This window comes from Triturus cristatus, chromosome 1_2, assembly GCF_964204655.1.
Source record: "Triturus cristatus chromosome 1_2, aTriCri1.1, whole genome shotgun sequence".
NCBI classification, from domain to species: Eukaryota; Metazoa; Chordata; class Amphibia; order Caudata; family Salamandridae; genus Triturus; species Triturus cristatus.
Window position 1 is genome coordinate 875,114,318 of NC_140580.1, and position 13,437 is coordinate 875,127,754.

At 43.2% G+C, this 13,437-nt stretch overlaps 1 protein-coding gene across 1 annotated transcript in view; it reads left to right on the forward strand.

The window, feature by feature from the left end:
- Window positions 1–9,287, forward strand: part of PEX10 (peroxisomal biogenesis factor 10) — a 28,302-nt gene extending 19,015 nt beyond the window's left edge. The window contains exons 4-6 of the mRNA XM_085609293.1: window positions 3,403–3,578; window positions 6,230–6,365; window positions 6,497–9,287. Coding sequence (XP_085465419.1) covers window positions 3,403–3,578; window positions 6,230–6,365; window positions 6,497–6,565 — 381 coding nt within the window. The 3' untranslated portion in view covers window positions 6,566–9,287. The remainder of the gene's footprint in view (window positions 1–3,402; window positions 3,579–6,229; window positions 6,366–6,496) is intronic.
- The last annotated feature ends 4,150 nt before the right edge of the window (window positions 9,288–13,437 follow it).

The window sequence follows — 13,437 nt, forward strand, 5'->3', positions numbered from 1 at the left end:
AACGGAGGAGATGCCGCCGCTGTTGTTTTCATTGTGCTGCCACCAGCCTACCTTGTGCAGGTGACTCCCACCATCTAATTTACCAGAATTCAATGTGGTCAAGCACTCTATTCTCCTCAGACCTCGTTCTCCGGCAGGTCAGGACCCTACAGCTGCAATAGTATCATAATAAATGTCCTCATAGGAATAAGGCTCAGCTTTTTTCCCAACTTACTCTACTACTGATGGCCTCTCTCCCTGCTCAAACTAGACAATTAAGGCCTAAGCATAATTGGTGGCTGTCCTTTCTGCAAGGCACATCCTTTATCCCTTGCAGCCTAGGTATGTATGGTGTCTCCATTTCACAAAGGCTTGCCCCTTGCCTTTCTTGCCAACCTCTCCGCCCCCAGATGTAAAAGGCTGCCAAGAAATTCAAGACGCTGCCTCACTCTGTTATGACTGAATACCCACCCACAGCCCCTCATTTGGTAGACAGGATGTCTATGGAGGTGAGACATGACTGTCAGCTGTCCTTATTCTACAACGCTTTAAACCCACTCTCTTCCCATGCTCTCTAGAGATCACAGAACACTAGCATCCAACCAAATCAATCAATCCGGATTTAAAAAGTTCCACTAATAACCCGATAGGGTATCCACGTACTTACTTGCAGGACCCGGAGGCTTATTCGAACAGCCAGGTCTTGAGGACCATTTGAAATTCCAGAAATGAGGTTATAGTCCAGAGTGGCATGGGTAGGCTGTATTTGCCAGGTCTTTGCTGCGATGTGGGAGATGGAGCATCCTCCACTTCTGCTTCGGTAGATGGGGAGTATTGGCAAGTGAGAGGGAGGTGGAGCATAGTTTTCTCGACAGTTGGTGGAAGTTTAGGTGGTGTTCAATGTAGGCAGGTCTGTGGTTGTGTAGAGCCATGTGTGCATGAATCAGCAACTTGAATTGACATCTCTTCTGTACAGGGAGCCAGTGGATTTGCCTAAGGTGGGGTGTGATGTGTGTTTGTCGGGGAAGACTGAGGATGAGTCTGGCTGCTCATGATCAAAGTCTCTGTAGGAGGTTTTCGGTGATTCCTTTGTAAAAGAGCATTGCTGTAGTCCAGTCAGCTGGTGATGAGGGCATGTCACAGTGCACCTTGTGTCTAGAGGTAGCCACTTGAAGAATCTATGTAGCATGCACAGAGTGAAGCAGCAGGCAGAGGAGATGGCATTGATCTGCGATTTCATGGTGAGCTTGTTGTCAATGATTCCGAGATATCTGGCGTGGTTCGAGGGAGTAGGTGTGGGTTCTAGGTCTGATAGCCACCAGGAGTCATTCCATGTGTTGCTGAGGATCAGTACTTTCACCATGTCTGTGTTCAGCTGCAGGCAGTTGTTGTTCATCCAGTTGGTGACGCTTGTCCTGCTTCTGTGGAAGTTGGTTCTGTGGTGGTGGTGGGGTTGTCCGAGGATGAGTTGGGTGTTGTCTGAGTAGGAAATTATGTTGAGACAGGAGGATCTGACTATGTTGGCGAGTGGTATCATGTATGGATTGAAGAGCGTGTGGCTGAGAGATGAGCTCTTGGAGACACTGGAGGTGATCTCCGTGGGTTTGGAGGTGTAAGGTGGGAGGTGGATCCTTTGGGTTCTTCCGGTGAGGAAGGAGGTGATACATCTGCGTGCTTCCTCTTGGATGCCTGCCTATGTGGTGGAGTCTTTTGATCAGCTTGTGGTGAAATTTGGTGTTGAAGCCTGCCAAGAGCTGCTGTTTCTCCTCCGTTTGGGAGGGTTCGGATGTCGTTGGTGGTGGCGATCAGGGCGATTTTGGTGCTGTGTTTGATGCGCAAGCCAGATTGGGAAGCGCCGAGTAGCTGGTTCTGCACCAGGTGTGTCATGAGTTGCTTGCTAATGATCTTTTCCAGTACCTTCACTGGGAATAGGAGCAGGGAGATTGGCTGGTACATTTTGTGTTCGCTGGGATCGGCAAAGGGTTTTTTGAGTAGTGGTTTGTTTTTTTGCGTGTTTCCAGGTGTCTGGAAATGTGGTGGTGATAGAGATGTTGATCAGGGTGTGAGTTCCTGGCCGATTTCTTTGGTTTCCAAGGCTGAAGATGTGGTGCGGGCATGGGTCTGTGGGAGCTTCCGAGTGGATGGATTTCATGGTGGAGGTGGTGTCCTGGGTGGAAAGGAGATTCCAGGTGGTCAGTCTGTGGTAGCTTATTTGTCAAGGAAGTCCATAGGTGTGGGTGTGGGGTTCAAAGTTTCTGTATATGGTTGCAATCTTGTCATAGAAGAAGTCTGCAAGGGTTTTGCATATCTCCTGTGAGGGTGTGATGTTTTTGCTAGCAGCCAGGTTGGAGAATTCCTCAACGATGTTGAAAAGTTCCTTGGTGGTGTTTGCGCTGGTTTCGATGCGTGTGGCTAGGGCTGTCTTCTTTGTTGCTCTCAGCAGGTGATGGTAGAGGTTGAGGGAGGTCCTGAAGTCTGCCTAGTTAGAGGTGTCCCTGCTGGGGCACCATCTTCTCCAACTGTTTGCGGTCTGGTTTCGCTGTTCTGAGTTCTTGGGTGTACCAGCTGGCCCTTTTGGGGGATTTTCTTTGGATGTTGCTCTTGATTGGTACAATGCTGTTGGTGCAGTTGGTGATCCTGCTCGAGGTTGGTGGGGTTGGAGGTGTGGAGGACATCCTTGCAGCTGGTCTCTGAGATTGTGTTCTTCCTCCGGTGGGGGGGTGCTGGTCGGCTTGCGGGTAGTGGTGCAGAGGCTGGAGATGTTGGAGTAAATTAGGGCGTGACCTTCAATGTGAGTTCTGTGACGTAGCTGTATTGACACGGTGTGTGTAGGGTCGTGAACGATCTGGGTCAATCCAAGGCTATTCATACTGAGCATTTTGTTTATCCGTGCATATTGTTCTTTGAGTCACCCTTCTGCAGTTAGAGTATTCCAGCTGCATGTAGTGTGTTATAAAAAGCATAATAAAAACATATGACTAAGGGCAGGACTGTGACAGCATTTTCCTTTGAGGAGGCTCCCATACTAAAGAAAACTGATGCATTCCAGGATGCAGAGTTCCAGTTTTGTTGAGACCAAGATAAGTTTACCAAACCATTAGGAATTACTAGTTTCATTGCAGAAATATGGTTATGCACTTGACGCAGCATAAGAAAAAGTTAAAAAGTTGTCCCAGATAAACAAAGTTTGAATGCAACTAGATGCACTATATTTTGGTACAATATGATCAGGCAGATTAAATTAAAAAGTACACAAATTCGTCATATAATTTTGGGAAATAAATCTCAGTCACACCCCTCCTACCCTCTGCCAATAAACCAAATGAAAATATGACTGTCTCACTGGCATTTAACATTTCACAAACAAGGCTTTAGTAGATCTTTTAATACCTAAAAGTAATTTTATCTTTCATTTATTCACAGCTCCGTGTCCGAGGATTGGTTGGAGGTGATCAAGGAATTCGATCAAGTTACGGGCTCCTGGGTATTGTGTCACTACTGCATTTGATACTGATAGTCTCAGTGCAGATCTACAACTTCAAACAGAGGCAGTGGGCACAGCAGAAGTGGAAACTACACCGACGCATGTCCTATCAAAGGTATGGAGATTTCTCACTGCCTGAACTGCCATTTTGAATATAAGACTTATATTTTTAGTAGGTGTAATACTTCATAGCTGCTAGTGTTTTTTCTTATTCTTTAAAACAAAAGATCTTCATCCAGAATGTTTGGCAAATGAGCAGTAGAGATTTTCTATATGTAAATTTCACACTTTCAGGGACTTTTCCAAAAACCTGGTTTCAGAAGGAATCAAGAGTGGACAAATTGCAACTGAATTGTGGGAATCAACCACTAGTTACTAGGCTGTTTAAAATTATAATAAAAATGCAATCAAACATAAACATGCTGCAGGCATTTTGACATTGTTAATGGATAGAAGATTCAACTGTAGTATTTTAATTGTTTCTAAACAAATAATTCCCACAGCAAACCAATTCCTGACTAAGACATTGGCCATCTTAACTGAAAGCTCACAGGTATATTGTAGAAGTGTGACTTTCAACCCCAACTGTTTAACTTTTATGTGGAAAACATACCACTGGATCATAAGAAAACATGCAGATGTTTACATCTTCACATCCCATTTCCCCCTACTATTCTACCCATGGTACTTTTTGCCCTTCCAGTTAACATAATTAAAAAGAGCGAAGAAAATAATTATAGGACAGTTCATCTAACATTGGTGATCTTGCAGAGTTTGTAAAATGATGTGTCATTTGTGACTCGGTAAATGTAGTTCAAACAGAGTTATTGTTTTTTCTTCTGAGGTCAGTAAAATGAAGACTAAGATTTGATTAGTAATTCAATGTTCTACTTATTATGTATTGCATCGAAATGAATTTAGTGCAACCTATTATGAGTACAACGTATTATGAGTGGAAGTGCTGGAAAGTAGGGGGGGATCCTGACCACTATTTCTGGTCCGGATCCGTCCCACCTAGGCAAACATGCTGAATATGTCCTGGTGTCATTTTCCGACACCATCCATAACTCAGCAACTCCCGCACATTGTCTGCAACGTTCAAGCAGCAAGGGTGCTTACTAATTCCTTTCAGCTTGGCCCAAAACAAAGGCATGAATTAAATGTCCATATGCCCTCCTTTTGTTCAAGTATCATCCTAGTTTGGAGCCATCTAGAGGCAAAGAACTAGAAGCAAATGCAATGGAAAGACAGCTATTTTTCAGGTCTGAAGCACTTAATAGAAACTATGATTTGGAGTCAGGTTTTAAACTTTGTTCAACTCCTTATGTAAGAGTTGTGTTTGCACTATAAGAATGCAAGATTTATCTGGTTGTATGAGTAGTTACACAACTATTGCTTTGCAAGGCACCTTCTATTTAAAAAAAGAGAGGTTTTATAGTTCTGCTCTTCCTAGAGTAGAGTGTCAGAGCACTTTACACCACACACAGATGCACAATAAATCATACAAGTGTGTAATCAATGTACAGGAAATATTACATAAGCCACTGAGTGAAAAGTGTAGGAATCACATATCATCCATACTTGTTGACATTATATGTTAAGAGTGAATGATTGACAGCAACAAAAAGTCAGGATATAAAATGTAACCCAGCGATTGTGGTTGTTTGTACCAACAAAACTTTATTACTTCCCAAAGGAATCCTTCTTTGTAACCTTAGAATTACAGCAGAATGATAAATAACAATGAGGATCTAAACCCAAGATTCACATTTTGAATGCAGCTCCTTGATGCTGGTAAATAGATCGCTGTGCTATATTTGAAGGCTTGCAACCTTTGAAACTATGGTAACAAAATGATATAGCTGCTAAAATTAGTAACCCACTCACCTATCTAAATGAAATACTAATCTGTGATCTGCATGTTACACAATGTGCTACGCAGGCATATTAGCCCTCTTTGCTATTTTAGGAGTTCAAACTATGATTTGCTAAAACACAGAACTCTCTTAGAACTGTGTTAACCACTATAGGTATCTTACCTCTGTTATTATCCCCTGAAATTGCTGGGTGCACAATGATCTCTGCAGCAGGTGCCTTAACTCTGTCAGATATTTTAAAATGCCACCTGTTTTGACCAGTTAAGTAACCAAGAACATATTTACTGTCGTATATGTCCTTGTTGCCAATTCCTTTGTATAAGACTTGAATGAATATATATATATATATATATATATATATATATATATATATATATATATATATATATATATATATATATATATATATATATTTTTTTTTTTTTTTTTTTTTTTTTTTTTTTACTATCGGACTCTGCTTTTCAAGCCCAGCCTGTCTTGACTCCAACCCCTTTCATGTGTCACACCTGTACTCTTCAATTTATGGGTTCCCCGATTAAAATTTTTTTGCAAATCCAGCACTTTGTAGTACATTGTATTGAGGTTACTAGTTAGGAAGCAATGTCATGTCATTGTTGCTGTCATTACTATTTTAATTACGTCGGCTTATTGAAGCGGATCCTTTTGTGATGGTTCTCTGTGCACTCCACGGGTTGCTGTTGGATAATTATTCCTAATTATTTCACTTCAGCTGCCATCTTTGTTTTGTTGCTTAATTGAGGAGTATTCCAGTATGAAGTTGTGGTTTAATTGAAGAGATTGCAGATAAAAAGTGTTTGCATAATTGAAGTGAGTACTGATAAAACGTAAATGCTATGTGATTTTAAATACTAGTTTTTTTCTATCAAAGAGCCCCGCCACAAGAAAAATCTCTTCTCCGAAACTCAAGATGTACATTATGCTTGGAACATCGAAGGCATACCACGGCCACACCATGTGGACATCTTTTCTGCTGGGAATGCATTACAGAGTGGTGCAACACCAAGGTGAGATGGGTATTCTAACACTGAACTCTGTTAACTGGAGATAGTAATGCCTTTTTGATTTAATTACAAAATACAGCTATAGAGTGGGCTTGTGAACTAGCAAAAATCTGTATAATTTGTGTCTTTTGTAGACGGAGTGTCCATTGTGCAGAGAGAAATTTCAACCACAGAAACTAGTTTACCTTCGGCATTACCGGTAATGTAGAAGACTAAAACCGAGAAGAGAATAAAGCTATTTCTACAACCATCACCTTTTGGAGCGCTAAAAGGAGTACCTTGTTTCTTCATCTACTCTTCTACTGATATATATATTAAGTTTATTTTTTCATTTAGCTGAACATGAAAGCGTATCCACAGATTGGATGGAAATCAACGTTTCAGGAATGAACATTTTTAGTAAATTGTGAATGATTTCTGCAGTACATTTCTTCATTAAGCGCAGGATTGCACTATGCTGGAGCATTTGGGTTGGTCAATAAAGATCACTATCTCAGCAACAGTCATACGTTGTTATTGAACTGAGTTAAAGCTCTTCCAAGACTGTCTATAATTCTTGCATACATATTTCTGCGTGTATGTAGAGTCGAGCTTCAAGTTATACAGTCAGACTCATTGATCTCATAAAATTCTGCTTCCTTATGCAAGACAATCTCGCTAACAAACACAGTTGTACATCAGCTGGCAGTACCATTTGGGCAGATGTATTCACGTCCACTGTTGGAACCAGCAGGCAAATCACAGAAGTATCAGCTGGGTCTTACCAGTTGGGGTAATCATACAATCAGATCATTGAACATGTCAGACAGTATAACTTGTGAATAGTAATCTGTCTTGGTGCTGGTAAAGGTTGTGGAGGCGGAGTGGTAGTAAAAGGAAGCTTTGGGTAGTCATTTCACAACAGTATACGAATCAACAGAACGCGAGGACTTGTTTTACACATATGAGTAATTGAGGATTCTCCTGCTTCTGGTGCACCGTACAGCAAGCTTTTGAAAGTTATTATCCATTGTGATGCTTTTGTTCTCTGGAGCACCTCCTTGGGCTTAGTTGCCCAAAAACCACCTGGACTGTACATAGTTACTCCGGTGCAAACACCAACAGTTCTACAAAATGATGCTGGATGGTCATTGTTTTTTCTTCTTTATTTTCTTATGTTTTTCTTCAGCAGAAAAAACATTTTTGTCTCTAGTATAAATACTATGATTCAAATGTTGCACTGATGAGAATATGCACAAATCAAATGCTGATCACAAACTTCCGTAACTGCTCTGTTGTGACATGGCTTAATCAAGTGTGATGTTTATGATAATATCTTGAAAGATAGGAAGATGTCTGCTGAGAAAGAGGCCCTAGCTCTATGGCATCCTGAGGTGCACATGCTTGCGTGGGTGTAGTTGAACAAGACCAGTATGGCCTCAGGCAAACATGCATGCGATATCCCCTATGTGCACGCGTCCCATACGTTTTCATTCAAGCATCCGGTTGTATTTGAAGGGCACTGGAAAGTGCCAATATTGCCAATAACGTTCTAAAATGTCTCCAATTGTAGTGAAAAATCAATCAGCCTTTGAAAACCAGACTTTGCATGGTGTGCGTCTTTCAAGCACCAGTTCGTCAGTGGTCGCTTTCCCTGGTCATTACTGAACTGGGAATTAAACTCCTGGTAAATGGCTAGAGTAGGTCACCATGTTCAGCAACTCAACAAACATGGAGGCTTTTTAAAGGAATCGCTGACAAATGTAATTCTGCATCTTCATTGAAACTCTCTTGTTTTCTAGTTTCCTTCTCTTTCACCTACATTGTAAAGGCTGTAATGTGATGATATACAGCTGTGGCACACCATATCCCTTTTTTATTTACAGTTCTTTCAACTGTGCCCCTTTGCCATGCACCTTGTTGGGACAGTAATTTTGATCAGGGTGATTCAGTCTGAACAAGTAGCATTTGTCAGCATTGTTTAGGCCTGGGAACTCCTACAAACAAGCATTGGCATAGCCAATAGGTCTCACCTTTGGGACCTTATAAGTGTTTAGCTATGCAACATTTGCATAACTAAATACTTATAAGGTCCCAAAAGCGAGACCTATTGGCTATGCAGAGCGGCCATGCAGCCGCGAAAGTGAAAGTGATCGCGATCACGATCAAACATCAAAGCCCGCGCACATGCACTGTAGCTCTATACTGGCCTGGTAGCACTTTTTGGAGCCCTCTCAATAAGTCTCGCCAGACCAGTGCATGCGCTGGGTCAGGCGAGACCTAAAAAGGACCTCTGCCGTACTCGATTAAAGTAATGGCTTTGGTAGGTGAAATTCCAGCACTGGAATGTACATCCAGATCAAGATAATAATTTGTCACCAAAAGAAAGCTGTTTTTCACAGTATAGCTATTAACAAAAACATTATCGGGAGGGCCAAGGTGCAGAATGTTCAAAAACTGGCTTGAGAGCAATATTAGAGTTTGTTCCTCTCATAAAGCAGTAAAGTATTAGGTCCTGTATACACGTATTTGGGTAATGAAATAAAGAACTAAATTTGCCTTAAAGTTTGGAAAGCCACTAACCGCTCATTTGTGTTGAATTATATCTGTGCTGAACACATTACCGTTTTCTGTGTGCCCAAGTTTCTTTGCACAGCACTACTACTAAAAGAGGCAAACACCTGTAAGATGTGCAGATTTTGCTTTCAGCTACTGTATGTAGTAGTGTCTACTTCTGGTTTACTTCAGACGTCCATTGTTTTCATGCTAATAATATAAGAACTGGAATTGCTCTTCCTAGGTGAGCGCTGATGCTGTAGTTTATAAGGGACATATCAGTTTACTCTACATTAAATGGGTTATTGACATAAAATGTGTTTAATGAAATCATACCGCGAGAATTTCTAAAGAATAAGGAAATGCTAATAAATAATTTTTAGAACGTCATCTGTTGTGCTCATCGTATTGTAACCAAACGATTGAAGTAAATGGACAGAGGATATATGCACTTATTCCTCTTGGTGTATGCATGATTTCATGTCCCTTGTGGTGTATGATTTTATGTCCTATGTATTTTCTTTACCTTTCAATTAGTCTGAAACTAGGCTCGAACTTCCAGTCATTAATTCACACCTATTGTGCCACAGAGGGACACTTTCATCGCATCATGTTGCACTAGTGCTACACCTAACCAACCACACTTATGACGTTTTTAGGCATACATTATGTAGCTGCACCCATACCCTTCCTTTTTCTAACTCCCCAAAACAGGTGTCCGGAACAATGAAATGCTTGCAGGGCTGTGCCAGGCCACACATTTGAAATGCAACTCCACAGCAAAAGACCCACTGGGGTAGTGCATGCTGTGTAAATGTCAAGCGCCAGTCCAGGTCAGATTAGTAGTTGAGGTGGGATTGACACCTACACCAGCATGGCTTCTTAAACACCATTTCCTTCTCTTTGCACTTCTGATGTGTTAGAAAAACACACTCCCACACCGGAAGAGTGGTGGTGTTCTCCCAGACACACTGTGGTAGCTTGGCTCGAGCGGGAAGGAAGGCACCGTGTTAAGCATACGTCACACCCTCACAATAACCATGCGTTCATCCGTTCCAAAAACGACACTACACCTTAAAAATTATACTGAAAATATATCTTTTTATCTTCTTTTCTCTTAGTTGCTGATTAAATAAATAATAATCCAATCACAGTACACAAGGCTTTTCCTGTGGAAGGGTACGTCAAATAAATACTATCTTAACGATTCAATAAATAAGGTAGATCATAAATAATCAAGGCATAAATATAAGTGCATTACATAACAGGCAATTAAATATTATGAGGCAATGAATACTGCGAGACAATAAATATTTGCGACAAATACTGTGAAACAATAAATACTGGGGGGCAATAAATAAGATGAATACAATAAGTACAGTGCTCTCAATAAATAATAGAAGCCAACAGTGACACTTGAAAATCAGTTCACATTCCTGAGGTACTATGGGATGATTTGACCCAATCCCAGCTTGTAGAGATTTGGATGGCCTGAGGGGTATACTCCCTGGCTTGGACAAGGCTGAGGCCTAAACTGAGGTAGATCAAGGGGGAATCTAGAGATCTGGCTCTCCCACACTACACAACCCCTCTGTATTAGTCTCAGCTCACCCCTGCCACAATCAAGCTGGTTCCAGCACCTCTCTAGCCCCTAGGATGGTCTCTTAGGGCTCCACAGGGCCTTAGGCGCCCTCTATTCCACTTACTGCCCTTTTTATGAAGCTCCGACGCCGCTGGAGTCGTGTCGACGCCGTGAGGCGGTTCCGGCTCGATGTCGGCGGCCTCGGCTTGATGTCGATCTCCGGTTCGATGACGTCGGGCAGTCTTGGCTCGATGGCGACTTCGGGCGGCTCCGGTTCGATGTCGGCGGCCTCAGCTCGATGTCTACCTCCGGTTCGATGACGTCGGGCAGTCTTGGCTCGATGTCGACTTCGGGCGGCTCCGGTTCGATGTCGGCGGCCTCAGCTCGATGTCGACCTCCGGTTCGATGACGTCGGGCAGTCTTGGCTCGATGTCGACTTCGGGCGGCTCCGGTTCGATGTCGGCGGCCTCAGCTCGATGTCGACCTCCGGTTCGATGACGTCAGGCAGTCTTGGCTCGATGTCGACTTCCGGCGGCTCCGGAGTGCGATTTCCACTCCCGACCTCCGGTGCTCCTTTCCTCAGGTTCCGGCGACTCCGGAGTGCGACCTCCACTCCCGACCTCCGGCACGATTCTCTTCAGGTTCCGGCGACTCCGGAGTGCGATCTCCACTCCCGATCTCCGGCACGCTTCACCTCGGTCTCCGGCGACTCCGGAGGGCGGACTTCACTCCCCCGTCGACGCCGCACACTCAACCTCGGGTGACTTCCTCCTCGACCTCTGGTACTCTCCACGACCTCCGTCGGCGCCCTCTCTCGACCTCTGGCGGCTCCGGGTACAACGTCTGCTTTCCAGTCAGCGCCGCTTCTCCACCTCGGGCTCCAGGTTTCCAGGCTTCTCGACGTCGGACTTCAAGAAGTTACCAGTAACCAGGTCAGGAACTTGCTGTTCTTTACTTTTAAGGCCTGTTCCTGCTGTCCAGGTCCTTAAGATGGTTTTTCTTGCTTTCTCCCACACAGTGCTCCAGGCTGGGCTCAGTCAGTAGGGACTAGTATCAAGGGTGGGTTTATGGACCCCACTCCAGGCACAAGTTTCCACCCCTGCTGCCTCACTCCTTCCTCCTTCAGGTTTCTGCTGCTCTCTCTTCACCAGTCAGGTGCCAACTGCCGCCTTCCAACTGCCAACTCCAACTTAGCTTCCCAACATTCTAAACCGCCTCCAACTGTCACAGGGTTCCAGAATGTTGCAGAAGGTTCTAGTAGGTTCCAGTGGGTTCTGATGATGTCACAGGTGGCCTCCATTTTGTGCTCCAGGCCCTCAGACAGAAGTTCCAGGGGTAGATAAAATGGCTCCCTGAATCTGCATCAATACTAAAAAGTCTGGTGGTTCCCAAAAAGGAAAAATACTAACAGGGTTTGAGGCAAAAGTGGGACAAAATAAATAATGATGAGGAGGGACCACCCAAAGGGCTGACAGGTCTAACATGATGCATCTCTTTAACTTGGTAATGAAGGAGTCACAGAAGGACTTTAATACTTGGAGGAGGATTAGTGAACCCAGTCTATGTTCCCATCTCCTCAGGAACGAGAAGCTACTTGTCTTCCTCTGACCCAACCAAATCTGCTATTTTAACTACTTCACAGTTGTAAAGACTGATTTACAACCACAATACTCTTCTGACTACAATTCTTCATTGTCACATACTCAGTTTGCATCTAGACCACTGCACAAGACCGAAACGGCTATTGTAGGTTCTGTGGATGACACCTTGTGGCTCGTTGATGAGTGGCATATCCTATTGTTTTTAGATGTGTAATTGCACGTTTTGCTACCCACACGTGTGTTTGACTTCTGCATTGCACATTATTTCATAGCACCTGTTTTTGTCTATTTTTTATGGTGATGTACTATATTGTGTATGGAACAACAAAATGTGTTGTCTGTTGACAGAACACTGTCAACAGGCAACACAGTTTGTTGTTTTGCAGTCCTGTTGCTGAAAATGTATTGTGCATCACGCCTAGATACTATATTTTTCTAATTGCTCTGTGAGTTACTAAATATGTATCCAAAGGTTAAAAAATAAACATTTTGTTTTTTTGTACAACGGTCTACAACCCAGGTTCCTAGAAATACAGGGTTGGCCCATTATATTCTATATTAATTGATGAGGGGGCAGCATTGCTTCTAATGAGGTTGTATCTGTCTGTACATTCGGTCCTGCTAACTTTTTGGATTGCTTATGCCACTACATTCAAGCCCATATGACTTGTTGCTAGACTACCATTTACAATGGCTTAAATGTCCTGTGGACGTCTGGATTTCAAGGCCACAGGGTGTCTTTACAGGTCGATACTCGATAGAGTACTACCATCTTTCGCTAGGTATTCATCTTGGTGCAGATATCTGACAGGCAGTCTGTAGACCACAGGTGGGCCATTCCACCCTAAAGTAGTTTCTCACTCCCCATCGGGTGATAACTCTTCATAAAGGGCAGTAGTCGGTGTGGCATTTCCTGGTTCCCGCTCAGAGGCAAAATTCCTACCAATTGCGTACAGAGCCAGAGCGTAGATCGGGATGCGAGGGTGTACTGGTGCTTTGGATTATTTAAAAAAAAAAAAAAATTCTTCAGAGTTTTATACAGTGCAAACTTGACCCGAATTGGGTATCAGAGTGCTTTACATAGCTCCAGTTACGTTACATCCCTCTAATGGGAAAGAGTTTTAGCTGCTCAGAACACATCCTTGTTGATGGCAGTTCAATTAAATTATTCTAACCCTTGGGGTTTGAAAACTTGCCTCCAGTCCCCCAGGGGATTGCCCACCTGTTCTGGTGTACTCCTTTTTAACACTTGGACTGCTTGATGAAATCCTACTAATATATGCTCGGATGTGTTCCTCTGCCACTCTTAATCAAAGGCTGACCTGAGCATGTGAAAAACCCAGAAAGGTTGGAAGAT